The sequence below is a fragment of the Penicillium crustosum genome (assembly GCF_028827405.1).
Source record: "Penicillium crustosum strain IBT 35664 chromosome Unknown utg000002l_segment0_segment0, whole genome shotgun sequence".
Lineage (NCBI taxonomy): Eukaryota > Fungi > Ascomycota > Eurotiomycetes > Eurotiales > Aspergillaceae > Penicillium > Penicillium crustosum.
Window position 1 is genome coordinate 8,749,349 of NW_026623123.1, and position 21,687 is coordinate 8,771,035.

The following is a 21,687-nucleotide window of genomic DNA, read 5'->3' on the forward strand; positions in this document are numbered from 1 at the left end:
CATGTAGCTTAGCATGCTTAGCCCATGTACTAAAATCCTTCGGCCTACTTGACCGGAGATAACCGAATTCGTAATAGGCCCATGTACGATAATCTATAAATGAACTTGTATTGGCTTTCGATAGTGGCTACTAAGCTTCGCCTCCCTCCCCCGCGCGCCTCTCCCTTTCTCCCACAGAAATTCCCTTGATACTAGTAGCAATACCTGTCAGCCTTTAACTTGCTGAAACTTTCTATTCCTTTCAGGAGCAGAGTTAGCATATTCAGAACAAAATGGAGGAATCGAATACAACGCAGAATGATTTGCCATCTAGCAAAGGTGAGTCAAAATGCAGAATAGGTGAAATCAAACAGGATTTATTGACGATAGAAACAGACACATCCCTGACCAAGTCAAGTGTCAACCTAGATAAAGCAACAGTATCCGACTTATTTGCAAAGCTCCGCTTGGGAGAGAGGCCAAGTGAAAATGACAAGAAAGCAAAAGATGTCGAATCTTACAAATTCTGGAAGACGCAGCCAGTACCACAATTCAATGATGATGGAGGTAAAAGTAGGGGAGGACCTATCAAAGTGATCAATCTAGATGAAGTGCCAAAAAGTCCCTACCCAATATTAGATGGTTTTGAGTGGGGAACAATCGACCCAGAGGATGAGAAGGAGGTGGGCGAGCTGCATGAATAACTGTCAAATCATTACGTTGAGGATGATGATTCGACCTTCCGACTCAACTACTCGCCGGTGTTTCTGAGATGGTCGGTCAATTCCTACCCAAACCCGAGTTCTTCTTCCTTCAAGTTCTAAATTGACTTCTTACGCACAGGGCCTTAACTGCTCCAGGCTGGCAGAAGCAATGGCATATCGGAGTTCGCGCTTCCACATCGCAAAAACTAGTCGCCTTCATTAGCGGTTTACCGGCCAACATCAATGTTCATACACAAACGATTAAGGTCATCGAAATCAACTTTTTGTGTATTCACAAAAAGCTTCGCTCAAAGCGTCTGGCGCCACTCTTGATCAGGGAGATCACCCGGCGCTGCTACCTCCAAGGCATCTACCAGGCCATCTATACCGCTGCGGCAGTCTTGCCCACTCCGGTGGCATCATGTCGATACTATCATCGTCCCCTGAACTGGCTTAAGCTGTACGAGTCCGGCTTTTCGGGCATGCCAGGGAACTCCACAAAGGCCCGACAGGTTGCAAAGTATCATCTGCCAAGCACTACCCAAACGCCCGGCCTGCGTCTCATGCAAGCGGATGACCTCGATGCCGTCCATGAGCTGCTGGGGCGATATCTGCAACGATTTGACATCAGTCCGACATTCAGCATAGACGAGCTACGGCATTTATTGTTCTTTGGAGCCGGTCAGGCGAAAGATTCCTCTAGCAAACGGGTGGTATGGTCGTATGTTGTGGAAGATCAAGAAACCCAGAAGATCACGGATTTTGTCTCTTTTTACTCCATCGAATCCGCGGTGCTCTCTCATTCCCAGAACGATGTGATTCGAACGGCATATCTGTATTACTATGCAACGACAGATAACACTCCAAACCTTCAGCAGCGCATCCAGGGCCTTATAAACGATGCCCTTATTTTGGCGAAAAAGGTAAGGTCATGTCTATTTCTATTAACCTAGAATCATCGTCCATCCATCTCTCCCTTATTCTCGAGCTAACTGGTATACATTTCATCAGGCTCAGTTTGATGTGTTCAATGCACTTCATCTTCAGGACAACGACCTATTCTTAGAAAAGCTTCGCTTCGGCCCTGGCGATGGCCGGCTTCATTACTACCTCTTCAATTATCAGGTGGGCCCAGCGGTCAATGAGGATACTTCAGATAGTTTGGACAGCCAGAGGCCTGGAGGTATGGGTGTGGTCATGTTATAGGGTTTCCGCGCCTGGCTGCTAGCCTTCAAAAGGATATCTCTTAAAAACCGTTTAAGCACAATGTGTCTTGGTTTTTTTCTTTCTTTTACTTTTTCGAAAAAAATCCTGATTTGGTTTTCTACTGCAAAGTGATAAAATCAAATAGAATCCAAAATCAAAAGAAAATGTTCATTCGGTGGAAATTCGGGTAGTTGCCTAGTCGATGCAGTTTGCATCGGGCGATGGAATATCGATGGAATATGCAAGGAAGGCTGTGGGCCGACAATGATCGAGGCAGAGAAGGTCCACTGTCACCCCTCAGCCTCATGGAATGTGCACGAGTCATGAAAAATATTCGCTTCATTCCATCTGACTCATTCCTTTGGGTCTCTCAACTCTAACTTCTGGGAAAGTGTCCTAATATGATCATAGTTTCTTGTGCCCTGTGTACTGCCAGTATAAATGAAAGGTGAAGTGCCCTGCTAGCTGGGATACACGCAGCGACAGTGTCAAAGACAAACCAGATATATTTATTCCTCCTCAAGTAGCAAGGGATCGGGTTGCTCCATAAGTCAATGTATATTTAGCCATTACAAGATTTCAATATCCCAAATGGCCTCGTGAGTAACCTCCAAGCCTGCCGTTAATCTTGATAGGACTCTGATCCTAGTTTAGGAGGACCAGATTAAACCTCACTACATGCTGGCGTTTATCTTACTTCGTCCCTATTTTGTATGGGCTAGTTCTGATCAATATGGCAGCCTAGGTTTCATTGTTACCACTAAAGATCCCGTCGTTCTAAAGGAGGCACAGTATGCGATTATCAGGATCAATACTTCTCAGAAACAGTATATTATCCAATAAATGTATTGCCTTTATTGCTTTCAATCTGTGAGTCAGATCAATGAGTCATTTAGGCGTTGGGAGAGTTCGTTAGGGAGTTCGATGGAGGATAATATTGAATATTGCTGCATTTACTATGACGCAAATTGATATTGCAAACAGATGTTCTACTCAGACACGGGATCTAATTGTCACCAGGTCGAGAGGTAGATGTGTGACTCATTCTATATAGTACTATCAAGTCCAAGGACAGCACTAAGAGTAGGTCGGTGACACATGGATAGCAACCAGAACAGCGCTAAAGTAAGTTAGTTATATTAGGGATAAACTAGCTTCGCGTGCAATAACATGAAAGGGAAATACATGAAACGGTTCACTAATTCATACAAGTGTATACATTGTATTTCGACTGTAACTATGGTTGCCAGTTTAGGAAGTGGTGTGCTTGCCTACACACTGAAATATCGAATCAGAAGAAAGTAGTTTGAATATCTAATCCGATATCGAACATCAAAAGCGTCACCATCATGCCCTGTGCTTCTATCAACGAGATATTTCATATCAAATCATCCCTACTAGTGTAGATATCGCATCATACAGCTGCGGCCCCAACGTAGATCTCCCACGAATATAGGGCAAGCATTAGTTAACGTACAGTTTAGATCGACACCGATCTAACCTAGAGCCACTTCGAAAGGCAACCATAGCAACCATCCACGCGTTCGATCACCGTGCCACACCCATACTCCATCCCCATCCGTGATGTCACTCGTGCGGAGTGTCAAATGAGCATCTGAAACGTATATTGAACGTTAGAAGTAGGTTACAAGCTCAAGCCCCCATCTCCGAACCCATGGATCGCTGATATGATATCAAATTCATCCACAGGCCCGACTAATTCCGCACTCGTATTGTCTGCAACCGCTAGACTCGCCCTTAAAAGGGTCCCTGCTTAGAACGGGTGTCATATTGGCCAGGGATTGGCTGGCGATCGAACGAATGACGGGTCGATGTATTGGAGGTTCTTCCGCGATTACGTAGGTCGGGTGTTGAAGGTTCGAGATAACTCCCGCTGATACCGCTCATCTCCTCCCTCTTTCGGTGATCATCGATGGTTATTTCCGTGGTTGGAGGTTTGGTGGTTGGGGTTATTGCGATGGACATGAAACTGCTGGAACCGGCACTTGTTTCTTTTGCCGCTTACCCTGTGTATAATAATACAATATATTGGTTAATATTCAATGTTGTAGGTTTGGTTCTGGTTTTGAATTCAATATTGCTTCGCATGGGTGATACCCGAAACGTGTTTCAGTCCTGTGTCATCTCAGCGCCCTATTAAAAAAATGATATCATACCGCTTATCCATATATTATATGGTGATATAGAAAATTTCAATAATCGTCGTGTCATGTGCGAAGTTTCTCAAATTGCATCATGGTCATTTGGACCGTAGATGCGACCGCCAGATACCTGTAATAAACTGGAACTGTCAGATGGTCATGTTAGTGGCTAGACGGTGTCCCGAGTTCTTCCCGACTGCTAACACCTAGATGCGACCGTTCCAGGTTCTTCTCTCCGTTCGCGGTCGGCGAACTCACCCAAGGATTAATTATTCGGCGTTCGATGCCGTGCACTGAACGCGCTCGGGGTTCCCAAGTACCCAAGTTCAACTGGACGATCATTGGCAAGTCGATTTTGGACCCGATGATCAAACATGAGGCCCAACCATGTTCTGCGAAGAGGAGGTCCATGGGCAGGTGGGGTTGATTATCAAGCGTTTTCTAGAAGATTTGCACCTGTCATGTTGAACGGTGGCGATACGTACGTCGAAATTGAAATCTTAGGAATGTCGGGGGTAAAGTATTCCGGTGCCTAGGACTTTCAAAAGTTCGGGCGCATCTTACGTGGATTCGCAGGGATGAAGGTTTATAGCGATGGCAAGAGCCGCGATATTGCGCAAAGTGGCGTGTGCCAAGGCGTATCTCGATGCTCTATTCCGTATGAGAGGTTGCTATATTTGTTCGCGCAAGTCTTTGGATAGTTACTCTGTATATCTGCAATAGAAACGATGAAAGGACGCGCCACAGTGTCGATCGTGTCCTATTCCCGGTGATGAATTGTATGCATCGTACATTCGTACACGTAACTATGTATCTATTGCGAGGAAAAAAATCCGTGCCAACATACTCTCCCGTACTAGGCACCTAAGTAAACTAGGTAAATAGGGCGGTGCATACTCCGTAAACAGGCTTTCAACACCCAGACAACTTACAGATCTCAATCGGACCGGACCGAGTCAAACGGCCAAGCCTGTAGCCCGTCGATCCCGAGTCAAATAACACAGCACTGCCACTGCAACCCCCTAACTCAACGCATTATTGTCACTCCGTGCGACGGCTTGGCACAAACGATAGCACGTAAATAGTCAAGACCGATGCCAAGACTGTATTAATGCACGCTCGTAGTGTCGGCATGATCACCATGATCGCCCTTGGCGAGACCATTCCCCCATACATTGGCATTCGATAACCGCACTACCGAGACCGGGCGTCAACGAGCTCGTTTTTGAGAACTCGATCTTGTGTAGCACAGTGCTTGGCATTGAGAGGGAATCCTATCATGGAGCGGATGGTTATCGCAGGGTTCAATGCCAAGCACTCTTCAAGAAAGGGGGTGTATCGAAATAGAAATCCATTGAACCTCTCTCAACCCCCTTTGTGGAGAACTCGGCATTTCTTTTCCATCTCCTTGCTCTTTCTACCCCGTATTGTCATATTGTCACCCCCAGAAATACTCATTGTTCTTCAGGACCGTTCGGTTCCATACCACAGCCCACGTCGTACCGGACGCATTCTGAAGATCCAATGCCTAGATCTTGGCAGTTTGCTTCACCACGCGCTGTCGCCAAGCATTCCTCCGGTGTGGTCTGGAGCAACTAGCCATCTCCTTGCACTATATGCGCTGCCGGGTCGATCATTTATCTGCTTGTTCGACCTGTCTTTCCGATCGGTTGTGAACCTCAAGGTATGTCTTGGCGGGGGATCATGAGGTTGGTGTTTAGGCTGTGACGTTCCTCTGAGGAAATCTGCTCAATGGAACGGTGTTCCTCAGTGCGAGGCACGGGGTGGACTTGGCAGTCGGTTCTTTGATGTGAAGATATGGGGAATTGGGGTATGTATCGGGACTCGGGTGGTGTCCATACTGGAAATATTCTGCACAAACCGGTAATTGGTATGATTTATTAGTCCTTGTGTATTGTCTTGGTGTGAAACATGTCCTCCGCAGAGGGTTCTCATTGTTCTCGGGGAGAATATTCGTCTGCCAAGATCATAGTGACATTCCTATGTTGTGTGTTGTGGTATATTGATTAGCACAAAGAGAGGATAGCGTCTTTCCCAATTGGGACATAGATTGAAATCAAATCAATCATATCCGTCAATTGAATGGAAGTCAAGAACATGGGATATATTATTTTTGAGACAAGAAACAAGAACATCTAAAGTCAATTCATAGAAAGTAGAAACAGCAAACGCCGACCTGACTTTGGTCCGTAACTACATCAGGCACAGTGCAGTAGCCCCAAAGTGGAGGGAGTGAAAATGCCTCATACATAGTTTTGGTGTTGTACTTAGACAAGTCAGACAAGACAGGCAAATCCTCGGATTATTTTTCAAATTTCCATTTACCCGTCCCGCCTATCGCGCATGCATTGTGCATCTGTCCAATCCCTTTGCTTCTATTCGCTCCACTTTCCCCGGTTGTGTTCCCGGTCAACGATTCTGGTATTTATTATTATACACATTGTACACTTTTACTTCAATTTGGGGTAGTTCTAACTGGAAGAATACGTTCCAACACTGTTCTAAGAGTAAAATAAACATCCCGCTCGTGCCATCCCCTGGTCGGAGTCCGTATCCACCTGCACAGTTCACACCTTATTACGCTAGACACACGTACTAGTTATGTATACCATCATTACTTACGCTGGCCTTGGTACTTGGGCACTTGGGGTAAGTGCTATAGAGCGGGTCTTCTCAATCCTCAATTGAGTATGCCACGATAGTTGAGCGGAGAAATTCCCTGCAACAATCCCATCGTGCCACGAACACAGCGCTACTATGGTAACCCCTTCAGATCAACCCATACGACATATTCCCGTATAGAACCTCCCGCAAACTCCTCACTCCTTCCTACTCCACTTGGGAGAACTTCTCCGGGGGGTTGGGAGGGGGTCTTCTTAGCCCATTCCACAATATCCCAACCATATGGTGAGAATTGCCGCCCAGGATTAGATCCCTTTTTTAATTTCGCTTCCCCGTTGTTTTTTCGCGGGAAAGGGAGTCCAAGCCCAATTCCAATTCCAAAGAGTGAGGGGTGGCCAAGAAATCACCCCGTTTCTATTCCCGTCTTCGATGTCGCTGTCAGCGCGGGAACTTTTGTCCTGCATGTAGAGTACAGAGGATTTTGTACGGAGTGATCGTATCCTTGTACCTTTTTGGATACGATGTATATTTTCAAAACACTGTTTTGCGCCCCGGCTGCCTTGTCCCTTATGGGGAAACTGAAGAAGGAAAATAATAATAAAAGTACTCCGTACAGCGAATCGCTTTCTATGCAAGTCCGCCGCTCGTCCGTAGACAATTATCATGGTCCAATGGCCCTGAAATGTACTCCGTAAACTAAATAACAAAGGTCTAAAGCAATAAAAAGAAAGAAAAACAAATCAAAGCCCGGCGGTGGGAAAATTATTGCAATATAAATTCAATAGCTTCAATCCAGGATAATCCCCGCTGCAAAGCCGTTGTGTTGCTAACAAGCTTCTTCCACAATTCAATTCCAAACTCAACGAATTAATTCTCCACGGTCACCTAGTTCAGAGCATGCAATCCAGTGAGCTTGGATTCTGCTTACAGGGATTATGCCTGCTCGAACAAATGGACTGCGGGGTGATCTCCTCGGATTCGAGAAGCTTGTTGCAATCTAAACGAGGGGGGTTCATGACCCTACAGGTTTCAAGAGGGGGTTGTGGCTGCAGTTTGCATATCTCCGGGAACCAGTATGAATGTTAGCCTCGGTGATCTTTCGGGTTACTGGTGGAGCTGAGATTTCAAGTCATTTTTTCTTTTCTTTTTCTTCTGGGAGTTTTTTATTGTCCGAGTTATGCGATATACTTTTGGAAACTGGTTTGCGATTTCAGTTTACGCAGGGAAGATCTTGCCCGGTCAGCCGATCTAGGGCTGATCGTGATCGCGGCTGACCGCTGTTCTTTGTCAACGTGGGAGTCTTCGTAAGCTTAATGCAGGTTACTCGTGCTTGTCTGTCGGGCATAGAGAGGGATTTTCCTTTCAGATCTCGGTGACTAGTGTGGAGATGGATGATAAAACCAAGCTGCCTGCTGAAACTTAACTCATTTGTACTCCGCGAGATGTGTTGTAGATCGATTTGCATGCCCAACTTGGCGATCATGATCACTTCGCCTCTAAATGACGAAACAATTCCAGATCTAAATTTGGAGGATTAATTGAGGCCGTGCTGGGGAAGGGGTTAAGTTGGACATCCCTAGAAAATATGACTGCCTTTGGACTTGGCACTGGAATGAGAGCCAATGGAGATAATCGATTCTATCTACAAATTACTCGAGGCACAGCCTGTAGGCTATGTGCTATGTTTATGTATACCAAGACTGATCTACCGGGAAGGAGCAGAGCCAAGAGTCCATTTTGAGGTGTAGTTCGGATGGCAGTGGATACTACGTTGTGCTTCTGTACACAACCCGTACGGCGTATACGGAGTAGTATATTATTGTACAATATGCAACATGCCATTTACCCAAGACCTTACCCGAGAAGCTCCGACGGGCTTGAGTCATGGGGATTTGTGATATTGTGTAAGGCTCACACAGGATAACGGGAATTGCTACAGACACGGCACGTTTTGCTAGTAGCACGGCACATTAGGTAATATTCCCTTTACATAATCAATTTTGACCGAGATCGTTACCATACATTACCACAGCAACTACATTACTTACTACTGTAGCAACTACATTCTATCTACTACTGCTTCATTACTATAAGAACCCGACCATGAATCAATTCTCTCTAGTCAATCTTATTGTGCTTTTCATCTTATTTACATGCTTTTCACACTCTGCAGGAGCGGATTGTATGGCCAATTTCTCCACAATTTGAGCACTTCGAGGGTGCTTTCTTCTTAGTGACCTTTTGGTTTGATGTTTTGATGTTTTGATCTGATATGTTCTCTTGAGCTGATCTGCGAGTTGGTGGTGGTAATAGAGGATCTAGTATTGGCAGATACATAGATGACTCATTACTAAGGCCAATCCTCCAAAATTGATGGATATCGCTTAGTGGGATTGGTTGATGTTTTGTTAATAAACTAGCGATTCGGTGGGCACACGGAAGGCCCATTGTCCTAGTGAATATATTAGTGCAGTTTGATAAAGGTGCTTCGGGGGTAGCTCTCTTAGCTATAGCAGCTTGATTAGAGATCAAAGATATTGAATATCGTGATGTTCTCTTTATAATATTCGAATAGAGAAAGTGGGAGCAGAAATTTAGTCTCTTAATCTTATCTTCTGCAAGATCAGATTCAAGTCGCTGATACTGAGCCTGTAAAGCATTATTAATTCTCTCAAAAACATGAAGCATATCACCTGAAGATCCCCCTATATACTTTTTTAAAAAAGCGTGAGACCCCTCCACTCTTGATGTAGCCCAGTTACCAAGATGAAGATATTGCCCTACCCAAGCCCTAATAAACATCTCTTTATAGGTTAGCCAAGTACTTTGAATATATCTAAGAGCATTAGGGGCAATTTGATTAAACTGCGTTGTGAACTTAGCTAATTGAGCATTATATTCATCAATATTTGATGAATTAATTAGCTCTTTCCATGACTTGATAAAAGCCTCAAATTCCTCATTTGAAGAGAAATATTGCTTTGTCTTTGCCAGCACATTCTTATTAATATGCCAAATGCATAGTAGATGTGGGCTTCTAGGACAGATAGATTTAATTGCACCTAATAAAGCAAGATCTCTGTCAGTGCAAAGAACTGGAGAAAAGGGTAAGGGGTCAAGCCATGAAAAAAAAGTCTGTAAAGTCCACTTATAGCTTTCTTCCTGCTCATTTTGCATAAAGCAGAAAGCAATACTATAGGATGAATTCGATGGCGAGAGACTAATAATATGTAAAAGAGGCATCTTATACCGATTCGTCTTGTAAGTACAGTCTAATAAAAAGACCCTATTATATTGATTAGCATACTTAATTGATTCAGGGTGAGCGAACATAAAAAATTGAACATGACCTTCTATATCTTGTTTAAATGCATATTTCCATTGATTCTGAATTAATATCTGTTGAAGAAGTTCAAGAGGTAAGTGATTCCTAAGCTTTTTCTGTCTTATACTACCTCTTATATTATAAATATCTTTTGGTCTTATTAAGATATCAGGTTGATCCTTTCTTAATAGACTTATAATATGCTGCGGTCGAGATCCAATATCTGATAGATGTTCAATAGTTTGATTTTGATCTTTAGTAAGCTGTGGACGCCTTGCCATAGGATGCCCTATCATATTATTAGTAGCTGCATGATTATGATTAGGATTTCTTACCTGGATTTCCCATTGATTAGTATCAACAAGCTTCTTTGCATAAAGGCGGAATGGGCAGTTCATCCGTCTAGTACTTGTCTTCCGGCGTTTTGCCCCTTCTGGGGCATCAATATGATCATGGTATATACCGCCTCTATCACAACCAAGACAAATATTCCTCTCCTTAGCGGAGTTGATGATAGTGATAGCATAACCATGAGATAGGGCATGCTGTCGTATCGAAGTAAGGAGTTGCTCTCTAGTCTCAAAGACTTGCTCAATTGGTGGCTCCATGATTAGGTGAAATCAAGTATCAATTGGATGAAGTAAGATCAATTGGATGAAGTAAGATCAATTGGATGAAGTAAGATCAATGAGAAGATAGAGTGGTTCTTATAGCAGAAGTAGATAGAATGTAGTTGCTACAGTAGTAAGTAATGTAGTTGCTGTGGTAATGTATGGTAACGATCTCGGTCAAAATTGATTATGTAAAGGGAATATTACCTAATGTGCCGTGCTACTAGCAAAACGTGCCGTGTCTGTAGCAATTCCCACAGGATAACAAGTAAATGACTAATATAGTCCATGTCACTTTACGTCAGATGAGAGAAGTCTTCCCGCATTTGGAGCAAGGGAAGAGAAAGATCAATACCAAGCATTCAGGTATGACTCGAGATCTCGGCGAAAACCGCCAAGAGCCCTGTTGTAGTTAATCCAAGTAGAAACCATGAAGCGCGTACGGCGCGTTTATAGTTTTAGTTATCATTATCTCATTACGAGTTTTGGTCGAGTAAGAGAATTCATTCTGTTAACCCGGTTAGCTCTAGGGCAAGTTCAGCCAAGGCTGACTGACGGCTCGGCAGCGTTCAGGCACAATCGGCGAGTGGTACTCTGTATTCTTTCTTTTTTCATACCGAGTTATATTATGGGGATGAGCCTCTGTAACGTGGATATGACCATACCGATACATTTCTAATAGAAAGATTACCTCCGGTGGAGGTCTATGATATCCAGATATAGAACTTTTACAATATTAAATATACGGTGAGGGTGCTAAACTAGATTTTTTTTTCTTCAGTATGGAGTTTGACTCTGTACTCCGCTCCCGTACCAGAATTTCATTGTGTTGGCAAGTGGATTCGCACAGTTACGGCAAGTATTAAGAGAATTAAGAGAATTAGGAGAATTAAGAGAGGTCAGGTTCAACGGGGGTTTTCAAAAAAGACCTGAAACGGGTTTAGTCCCAACAACAAAATCCCTCATAGCCAGTTAACCACCAACTCAACGGATAGACAATGGTCATCAAAATGGTCCACTTGAATCAATTGACCTCGATACTTGAAATGAAACCCTTTATATGACATTTGGTTTCTTTCTTTTTGAAACAAAGAATCTAATATAGATGATCAGGATGAATATAGAACATTAATATATAGTAATAAAGGAAAGAAAGAAATATCTATAGAAATATAGAAATATACTACCAATAGTACAATGTACGATGTAGTAGCGCAGGAACCATGTCGTAAAGGTGGCAAGACATCGTTAGTCAGAGATGTTACAGTTCTCCAGGGCTCAGGGCTGTACGGAGTACAGCATGGCCCTATAGATTTTCAAGTCCTCCATACATTGTAAAAAGGCAATTTCAGAAAATGGGGGTTCATTGGGGGTTAAAAGTGAAAAAAAGAAAAAAAAAGGAAAGAAAAAAGAGGAAATCCAAAAAGGTTAGGGAAATTGGTAAAATTACCAAAAGAACGGAAATTGAAAAGTTGAAAAAATTGAAAAAAATTAAAAAAAACGTGGGAAAAAGAAATTGAAAACCAGCCAAACTAGTCCGAAAACGACAGTGCCGAGCTGCCGTATCGTCACTCCCACTCTCTCTTTTCCCCCTCCAAGACATCGGGAGACCCCTGCACCTTTTCTATGCGATCTTCCTCTGTTTCTGTTATTATTGCCAACCTTTCCCCAAACTTCCCCTTCTTTTCTACTTTTTATTCCTCCTTATAATCTCCACTCCATTTCTCGTTTTTGACATTCTCGACATTCCTGACCTTCCTTTCTTTTTTCCTTTATCGAGATCCCTCCGAAAGCACGGACCTTCAAGCCTGGAGGTATTCGAGAAACAGATCTAGTCCAGCGCCTCAACATTGAGTTGCCATTCTTAAGCACAATTATCGATCTTGGCGAATATCCTCCTTCGTCTCGATACCCCCTAGTCATGCGGTTTATATCATGACATTAGTCCTCGCTCGGGACATCTTGTTCTGCCCTCAAGGTCGATCGATTTAACATTGATCGATATCAAGAACAGCCTTTGTTGAATGAAAGACTTTGTTGTATCTTTTAAGCAACCTTCTACGCTCGCCTTCAACTCGATCCTACGCCACTCGCCTCACTCTCATCCTCCTCTTTCTATCCTGGAACTATACCGCGAACCCTTTTTCACCCTTTTACAACATGGCACAATCTCGGGACGGAGAAAGAACGTTTTCTTTTCACAACCTATTGAGGATGCTCATCTCGCCTAACTCGTCCAGCAAGCCGGCCCACGACGAGGCCGACTTGGCCGAGGATGTCGATGAACCCCCTGAACACGTCATGCACGCCACCTCGAACTCCGATCAGATCGTGCTTTCTCGGCCAACGGTGAACCGCAAGGAATCACTGCTCACACGCGCGTTGAAGAGTAGCCCGGAGATGTCTCCAACCGATCCACACGCCTCCCACTACGACTCCTACATGTACCGATCCTATCCTCATAGCAACATCAGTGGCGTCTCGACGGCCGAATTGACCAGCGACGGCGGCCTCACCAGTCCATCCTTGTCTAATACTCCCAGCCCACCTTTACCTCCTCAGATGATGAAAAATGCCGCGTTGATGGGAAAGAAAAATTCGGCCCCTAAAGTGAAGGTTGTCGATCCCAGTGAAACTTCCGTTGAGGCCAACCTGGGCCGCAAACGATGCATTAGCTTCGCTTGTGGTCGTAAAACTGATGATAACGAGTTGAGATCTCCCGTCTCTCCATCTGCATCACAAGAACTCCCACCCAAAGCCCAAGCACCAAAGGAGCTTCCCACCGAGGAAGTTTCAATCCAACTCATTAAGCGCAAAACCACACTTACTTTCGCGTGTCCTGGACGGGAGACTGTTTGCCAGAGAGCGCGATCTCCCGCAGCCAAGTCCTCCATCCGGCCGCGATGCCGTGGCTCCCCTGCACCTACTGCTCGCAGAGCCTCTCCCGCCTTGAAAGAAACCTCCAAGGAGGCTTCCAAGGAGGCTACCAAAGAGGAGGTTGTCTCTGTGTCTACAGAGCGCAAGGGTGTCCCAACCAGTGGACTCGGCAAGTTCGAGGAATCTGAAGCTACTCGGTTCCACGAGTTTGCTAGCTCTATGGACGAGGACGATGAATGGGTGAACAGGGAGGCCGATTATACGCAGAAGATCACTTTGAACGACTGTATGAAGAAAGAAATGGCCATCCGACGGCTCGGCGAACAGGCGGAAGAAGAGGCATTGGAGGAGGAAGACGATATGGAAGACCTTCCTGACGACGACGAGACTGTGCACGACTTCTCTTCAGACGACGGCAATGAATCGGACAACGAGGAAGGCTTCGCAGAGTCAGACGAGAGCGACGAGGATGGATCGGACGTTGAGTTTTGGGGGTCATCACACCGTGTCCCTGAACCCACCAGTCAATCCATCGATGCACGCCCCTCGACCATGGAACGCCGCGCCTCGAACACATCTTTTGACTCGATGACGGACGACCACTCGAATTGGCTGCCAGCCCCCGTGCAAAGGATCAGTGGCCGTCGCGCTTCAAAGACCCCCAAGAGCATCGGAATTCGTCCGAGAACCCCGAACCTTCCTGATAGTACCGACTTTGTCTGTGGAACCCTCGACGAGGATCGCCCCCTCGAACTCGCCTACAAATCTTGCCTCGAAGAACGCCGCCGTCTAAAGGAAATTGTCATCCCACAAGATATCGACCCCAGTTTCCCTACCAGCGATCCCGAGGACAACGAAGACCTCGAACCATCCGAGCAGGAGCTTTCCAGCGTGCCCTCCGCCACAGGTCACCGTGATGAAATTACCCGAGGACGGCCAGAGGGCGAGGCCCGCAAGCACTCACCCCGTCGCTCTCCCAGGCGTTTGATGTCCCCACCACCCCGTCGCGCTGGCCGTACCTCTCCCAAGCGTCTCAAGTCCCCGCCTCCACGCATGAGAGCGAAGTCCCCCACCCCAGCCACCTGGGAACTCACCGATGATATGCCCATTGTTGAGTCTCCTGGAGGTGTCAACATCAGTCACCTGGTTCAGCGCCGGCCTCTCGTCCGCACTAAGTCACTCCCCCGCGTCCCCAACCCTTTCTTCACCGGCCTGGACAAAGATCACCGCTGGCAAGGTATCCCAACATTCTCTGAATCGCCAGAGCAAGAACACTCGCGTACCCGTGAGCTACACACTCGTGGCCCAATCGACATTGTCGAAGGGCTCGAGAAAAAGCGCCAGAAACGCAAAGAAAAGTTCTGGCGTCAACACTGCCGCAAAGCTGCCAAAGAGCAGATGGGCAAACGGCCTATTCCAGGCCATGGAGCCGAACGGATGAAGGAGCTTGGCCTCGAAGTTGCTGAGAGGTGCAGAGCTTACGGCGTCGGTCAAGACGCCCAGCTCGTCCTATCTGTTTAGGTGTCCCTACCTATGGAACTTGTATGAAAAAGTTTCACCCCTCCGTTTTTTTGACCTGTATATACCTACCTTTTTTGTCACCTTTTTTGGTTTCGGGGGTTTTTTTTTGCTTTACCCTGCTCGGTTAGCGATCCGAGTGCCTTTCGCTTTCTTACACATATTAGCCGACTTTGTGTTGTCCACATGAATGGTTTCTTCACACTTATCCCCTTTCCCCCCTTTTCTTCAATAATCCCTACACGGAGGTGGTTCTTTCTTTGCATTTTCTGTCGGAAGTATATCTATATCCTTTCTTTTCCCTCTTTCTGTACGGCGGTCCTGAGGACTTGCCAGAGGTCGCTTCCTTTGTTGTCTTGCATGGCTGCGGTGCATATACCCCTATCTGGCTTTTCTGCATTGTGAATAAAGAGATCCATCAGTTTGATGGGAGTGAATATGAAATATATTTTAGATGAACATTTTTTTTCCTATAGTAGTAGATGGTAACAGTAATCAACCTACTAAGGTCGAGTAGTGGCGAGTCTTCGCCACGATGAAGATTCAGAGAAAAGTACGCAATTATGATCAAAATTCCCAACAAATCAAAGACAAATCTACAAAATCATCCCATATATACCCAAATACCCAAATCAGCCCAAATCTCCCAAGTCGTAGCTTATCGCTGCGCGAGGATTCCGTCTTCCTGCCTAAGGCACCCAACCCAATCCCCGAAAACAACATCAAACCTGTCTTCTTTGCTTCTATCTCTTCCACTCCCGTCCATCCACCTCTCCCCAATCAGTTAGTCACTGATCTTAATCTGTGATTCCTGCTCGTCACTTTAATTTCAATTATTTCCTGAATCCGGCCCTTCACCATGTGGATCGTCAACTGGTGTAAGTACCCTCCCGACACAACACCTGATCACCAGCAGTCACCGTCCGGGGCCGATCTCAAGCACCGAGGAAGAGAGAACAAAATGTTTCTCTGGGTAGTTTAGCTGCATTGGAACTGAATATGTCTTCATTCCGGCTCCGACATCGAGTCATGCGACGGCGGTGCTGCGGTGCCGGCTGCTTGTGATCGGATGTGCATCTCGAGGTACAAGATGCAATTTACTAATTTCACTTCTTTGTACTATAGTCTACGATGTCCTGGCCTCGCTGGGTCTCCTCAATAAGCACGCCAAGCTTCTCTTCCTCGGTCTAGACAATGCCGGCAAGACAACACTGCTGCACATGTTGAAGGTGAGTTGGTGTTGAGGTTGGGAAGATAAGACCCAGCTCTTTGGTGTTCGATTCCGCTGGCTACAAGCCCTGGCTCTGGTCTCTTTGGGTTGTTGCACAGACCCGGGAGCTTGGATATAGCACGGCGGATATATGAAGAACTGGACGTTGTATGGGGCTTGTTTGCTGACAGGATATTCAACAGAACGACCGTGTCGCCGTCCTGCAACCTACCGCACACCCTACCTCCGAGGAGTTGGCCATCGGCAACAACCGCTTCACGACCTTCGATCTCGGTGGTCACCAGCAGGGTGAGTGATACTCTTGATGGGGAATCGTGATGTGGCGCAAGCATACTGCCAAGCAACACAACACCCCTCCACAGTTATTGGGATTGAACACAACTAACGGACCTACCTTCTCCCTTCAGCCCGCCGTCTCTGGAAGGACTACTTCCCCGAAGTTAGCGGAATCGTCTTCTTGGTTGACGCCAAGGATTACGAGCGCTTCCCCGAATCCAAGGCCGAGCTCGATGCTCTCCTCGCCATGGAGGAGCTCTCTAAGGTTCCCTTCCTCGTTCTCGGAAACAAGATCGATCACCCCGATGCTGTCAGCGAGGATGAGCTGCGCCACCAGCTCGGTCTCTACCAGACCACTGGTAAGGGCAAGGTCCCTCTCGAGGGTATCCGGCCTATCGAGGTGTTCATGTGCAGTGTTGTTATGAGACAGGGTAAGTTTTGTCGAGGCCCAAGCCTTCCATTGGATATACAGCGGGGGTCTGGGCCGTGGTGGCTAAGCACACATGGAAACAATTAACTAACTTTCTTCCTTTCTCTAACAGGATACGGCGAGGGCATCAGATGGTTGTCCCAATACGTTTAAACAGAGAGTCCTTTTCTGTTCCCCCGACGCAACCGATTCCCCTCCCTGACCCGTCAACCCTAAATCCATATTCACTCCACAGGAGCAAGAATCCCAAGTGAAATGAAAATGGCTCTAGTTTTGGCTTTGGCTTCGGGCTTTCTCCGACATTCCTCTACACCCGAACACCCAATATCTAGCTATGCTATACACCCCCCCTCCCACAAACATAGTCCAACTCTTTACCCCCGCACGTACCTGTACGTCTTGAATGTGTCACTCGACAACGCTGTACCTCGCTCATCTTGTCACGTTTGTTCAATTCTTGTTCCTTCTGTTCTGCGCTTTTGCTCGAGCTAGCTAGCTAGTTTTTTCCTAGTTACTATAGTCTAAAGACTTCAATTTCTTTCTTCTTTCCTGGTATAAATGCATAGGAATGGTGCGTTACAACACCGATGAACTAAATGAATGGTTTCGCGGGTTCCTCTCAACCATCACCATATAATATGCCCTGTCTAACCCTACATCTTTCTGTCTCCCTCTTTCTAAGCTTAGCCTTTCTTCGTCATGAATGACATGGGCATTCTGTTTATATCGGAGTTTACGAATTAGCTGGCCTAACCTGTAGTCTCTTCGGGGTTAAACATTAGTATCAAGCTGTCGAAGGAAACCAGTATTTCCTTCGTTCAGTATATTTGGGCATCTGAAACATTTCAGGATGATGGTCTTTCCATTAATGATAAGCCCTGGGGAATTACCGACGCCATGGGCTAGTGAGAAGAAGGCTGTGCGCTGCGCTAACAAAACTTGCTTCGGAGTGGAAGAAAATAAGTTGATATTGTCATTTTGTGGACGTTGAATTTTTGTTAAATTTGCTGCATATTATACATACTTTCCTCCAAAAAAGCATCAAATCCACCTATTGGATTCCAACCTTTCGTTTAAATCCCCTAGAGCTTGAACGGTCTCATTGCTTCTAGATCCTGTTGAATCTCTGCCCGTGTTCTCTCCGTATCATTTACCACCATCTCCATATACAACTGCTGAATACGCTCTGTAATCGGACCACGCTTCCCACTTCCAATTGTCCGTCCATCAATTTCTCGCACATGAATCTGCGAAGGGAATGTTCCAGTACAAAACGCCTCATCAGCACCATATGCCTCTGTAAGAGTAAAATCAAGCTCTCGAACAGGAATCCCATTAGCCCGACAAACATCAATAGATTTCTGCCGGGTGATTCCCTGCATCTGATTATTCTTCGTCGGAGCCCATACCTCGCCGTCCCGAACAATGAAGAAATTAGTCGAATTGCACGTCTTGACGAACCCATTCAGATCCAGCATCAGGGATTCATCGGCGCCGGTGACATTCGCACTGATACACGCTTGTACATCTGTTGCTTTGGAAATGTGGTTCCACATCTCGTCTTTGACATCAGGCGGTCCTCGACGGATATGCGATGTGATCAATCTTAGTCCCTGCATTTTCACCCCTGGGTCTGTAGCTTTGATCTCCGGGATGATAACGATCAATGGGAGACCGATGTTCACGGATGGGTTTTGGTAGGGGGTTGATTTTAAGCCTCGGCTTACAACTAGTCGGATATGAACGTGTGGCTCATTGGACATCTTGTTTGCATCAAGTGTTCTGTGGAGGAGATCCAATAGTTGAAGTTTGGATAGTCCAAGGTCCATGAACATTGCCTTGGAAGATTGGAATAGACGGTTGATGTGATCTTTGGCGAATTGGATTCGTCCATTTCTGGCGCGCACTCCTTCCTGTATATATTATTAATCATTTGTTTCTCCCTCCTGTCCCGGATGGTTACATACCCATATACCATCACCGATTAAGAAGTTTGAATCAAACACGGAGACGACTGCCTCTTTGCGTGGTACTAGCTTGAAGTCGCCGCTGACACCATCGCGCATTCCGATCTATGACTAGTCAGAGATTGGATGTATATCAGATTTTCTCTGGAAGTAAGCTCACCAGGATGTTTTGGTTCTTCTCATTTGGAACTGTTGCGTGGGTTGCACCCTTTTTGCTCTGATCGAGGGAGCTCATTTTCACGTTTGTTCGGAATAAGAAACAATATTGAGTTGTTCAGGGCGTTTTTGTTCTCGTGCAATTGGAGCGATTCATGGATGTTTACGCCTTTTAAATACAATCCCCGAGAATTCCCTTCGATGGGTCTCCACAAGCCGGAGTATACGTCGGTGTTGACCGAGAGGCTGGACCAATTTCGCTCTCGGTATGGTCCGAATGTGATTAGGAGTTGTCTGTTAGACTAGAATATGGCCCCCAGGCTCTGAGCCCTTTTTTTGTTATGGTCTAGTGGTAAAATAGCCTATATCTCTTTCCCACGTGGGTGATATCTTGGAGATATGCCAAGCCCTAAGACCCACCTTTCGGTGTAGACCGAGATATACTCTCGCTTCACCCCGAGAAAAGAAGTGGACAAGCGAATTATACACGCGCATTCCCAGGACTCCATATCAGCTCCACTGCAGTTTAATATTAGACGTTTAAAGTATGATAAGATTGATTTCATCAGAAGATAGCTAGATTGCGTGCTGATAGAGCTCGTACAGGCATAATATAAGAGCAAACTCTTCATCTTCGGATTTTTAAGTAATTTTTTATTCGCATCGTTGAAATGAGATGCGATAGCTGATGCCCTTCTACATATCTTTTTAATATTTATCTCTATTCGTGCTACTTTATCTAGAAGCCAACGGGCACATTCTCCACCACCATCTCCCATATTCCCCACGGCACATTCAAGATGCATCAAACAGCCAATGTCGATACTAAAGGCTCTGGCACCGACCCTGTCAGCATACTATATGATGTGCGTGATGGGCAGTTCGAACCTGAAGTTTCTGCCGCAAAATCTCGCCGCGTTTTAATGAAAATCGACGCTGTTGTAATGCCTCTCATCGTCATTTCAATGACACTGGCGTTCTTGGATAAGGTACCGTCTTCCCCAATACATCTATATATACCCACTAAATACATGGTACTTACAATCAAATAGAATGGACTCGCCTATGCAGCAGTATATGGCTTAAAGACAGACACAAATCTGGTCGGACAACAATACAGCTGGCTGGGCAGCATTTTCTACTTCGGCTACCTTGCCATGGAATTTCCCAATCTTTGGTTAATAACAAAATTCCCAACCGGAAAATACATCGGAGGTTGTCTCGTGGCCTGGGGTGCATGTTTATGCTTGCTGGCGGCCTGCCACAACTTTGCCGGACTCGCTGTCATTCGCTTCTTGCTGGGTGTTTTCGAAGCTGCTCTGCTTCCATGCTTGTTGCTAGTCAATGCAAAGTGGTACCGACGCAATGAACAGCCTCTGCGCACTGCGTTTTGGTATAATACATTTGCCGGTGTCTTCGGTGGTATCTTGAGTTATGCTATCGGACACATCAAGGGAGATCTGCCTACATGGAAGGTAAGTTATTTCGCTTCTTCACACTATGCTATACGTCCTAATCAGGATACAGTATATTTTTCTTATCTACGGTGCTATAACTATTCTCGTTGGCGGCTTGGTTATCTTTGCCTTGCCTGACAGCCCTGCAACCGCCTGGTTTCTATCAGCGGAAGAGAAAAAGATTGCACTTTTACGCGTTGCGGAAAACCAGACTGGTCTGGGCTCTCACAAGGTATGCAGTCTTCTAGAGCAGTAAAGGGAGCTCAAACTAATTGTATCTGTTACTCTAGGACATGAAGCTCGGTCAAATTCTGGACGCTCTCACAGACCCCAGATACTACATACTCATGACATTCGCCATAGCCCAGTCAATCACAAATGCTGGAATCACGAACTTCAATCCGCTTATTATATCTGGATATGGTTTTTCGCAGGCCAAGACAACCTTACTCGCCACTCCACAGGCTGCAGTTGCAATGGTTGCGCAGGCGGTTTTTACCACTATCGCATTCTTCGTCCCCAACATCCGATGCTTGCTTTGGGTTATATCCTCCCTCATTGCTATGGCTGGAGCTATAATGGTTCACCTTATAGACCCAGTCACACAGCGCAATGCCTCACTGGCTGGCATTTACATTATGGGATTTTACAACGTGCCCTGGGTGCTCGCATTGAGTCTGCAAACTTCCAACACTAGCGGAACAACGAAGAAGAGCTTCGTTTCTATCTCCATAGCTATATTTTATGGTATGTCTCTCTCCTTGGTATTTATTTATTTTTTTTTGGAGCCCTTGCTAATATATGATTCTAGCTGTTGGAAACATCATTGGCCCACAGTTCTTCCGCAATGACCAAGCACCGCATTATCCACTGGGAATTGGGGCGATGCTCTGCTGCTTTGCGATTATGACTCTGACTGGAATTTTGTATTTCGTGTCTTGTCTAATTTCCAACAAGCACCGTGATCGTGTTCATGGGCAGATTAGCGAAAGGCCAGGTATGGAGGGGATTGAGGCGGATCTGGATGATTCAACAGATCGGGAGAACAATAGGTTCAGATACGCATATTAAATATATAATCTAGATACGACCGGGATGGAATAATACAATATTTGAGAATACATAGCATACATACATACATACAT

General features: G+C 45.7%; 6 protein-coding genes across 6 annotated transcripts; 4 read left to right on the plus strand and 2 right to left on the minus strand.

Moving 5' to 3' along the window:
* Positions 1–257: 257 nt before the first annotated feature.
* N7487_006843 (uncharacterized protein) lies at positions 258–1,889 on the plus strand (the record flags this gene model as incomplete). Its single annotated transcript, XM_056874590.1, has 5 exons — positions 258–318; positions 376–662; positions 705–754; positions 823–1,606; positions 1,695–1,889. Coding segments are annotated over 5 exons (1,377 nt in total), but the record flags the coding sequence as incomplete, so codon positions are not given.
* Positions 1,890–4,133: 2,244 nt separating this feature from the next.
* On the minus strand, positions 4,134–4,462 carry N7487_006844 (uncharacterized protein; the record flags this gene model as incomplete). Its single annotated transcript, XM_056874591.1, has 2 exons — positions 4,134–4,181; positions 4,310–4,462. 2 exons carry the CDS (start codon positions 4,460–4,462, stop codon positions 4,134–4,136), a joined length of 201 nt encoding a protein of 66 aa, XP_056732311.1.
* Positions 4,463–12,844: 8,382 nt separating this feature from the next.
* On the plus strand, positions 12,845–15,028 carry N7487_006845 (DUF2457 domain-containing protein; the record flags this gene model as incomplete). Its single annotated transcript, XM_056874592.1, has 1 exon — positions 12,845–15,028. The coding sequence occupies one exon, from the start codon at positions 12,845–12,847 to the stop codon at positions 15,026–15,028; it is 2,184 nt and encodes a 727-aa protein (XP_056732312.1).
* An 856-nt stretch (positions 15,029–15,884) lies between these two features.
* sar1 (Arf family GTPase SAR1) lies at positions 15,885–17,115 on the plus strand (the record flags this gene model as incomplete). Its single annotated transcript, XM_056874593.1, has 5 exons — positions 15,885–15,903; positions 16,151–16,254; positions 16,439–16,544; positions 16,664–16,963; positions 17,075–17,115. 5 exons carry the CDS (start codon positions 15,885–15,887, stop codon positions 17,113–17,115), a joined length of 570 nt encoding a protein of 189 aa, XP_056732313.1.
* Positions 17,116–18,044: 929 nt separating this feature from the next.
* N7487_006847 (aminotransferase class IV) lies at positions 18,045–19,164 on the minus strand (the record flags this gene model as incomplete). Its single annotated transcript, XM_056874594.1, has 3 exons — positions 18,045–18,875; positions 18,930–19,034; positions 19,090–19,164. 3 exons carry the CDS (start codon positions 19,162–19,164, stop codon positions 18,045–18,047), a joined length of 1,011 nt encoding a protein of 336 aa, XP_056732314.1.
* Positions 19,165–19,885: 721 nt separating this feature from the next.
* On the plus strand, positions 19,886–21,613 carry N7487_006848 (Major facilitator superfamily domain general substrate transporter; the record flags this gene model as incomplete). Its single annotated transcript, XM_056874595.1, has 5 exons — positions 19,886–20,074; positions 20,138–20,560; positions 20,613–20,774; positions 20,833–21,289; positions 21,354–21,613. 5 exons carry the CDS (start codon positions 19,886–19,888, stop codon positions 21,611–21,613), a joined length of 1,491 nt encoding a protein of 496 aa, XP_056732315.1.
* Positions 21,614–21,687: the final 74 nt, after the last annotated feature.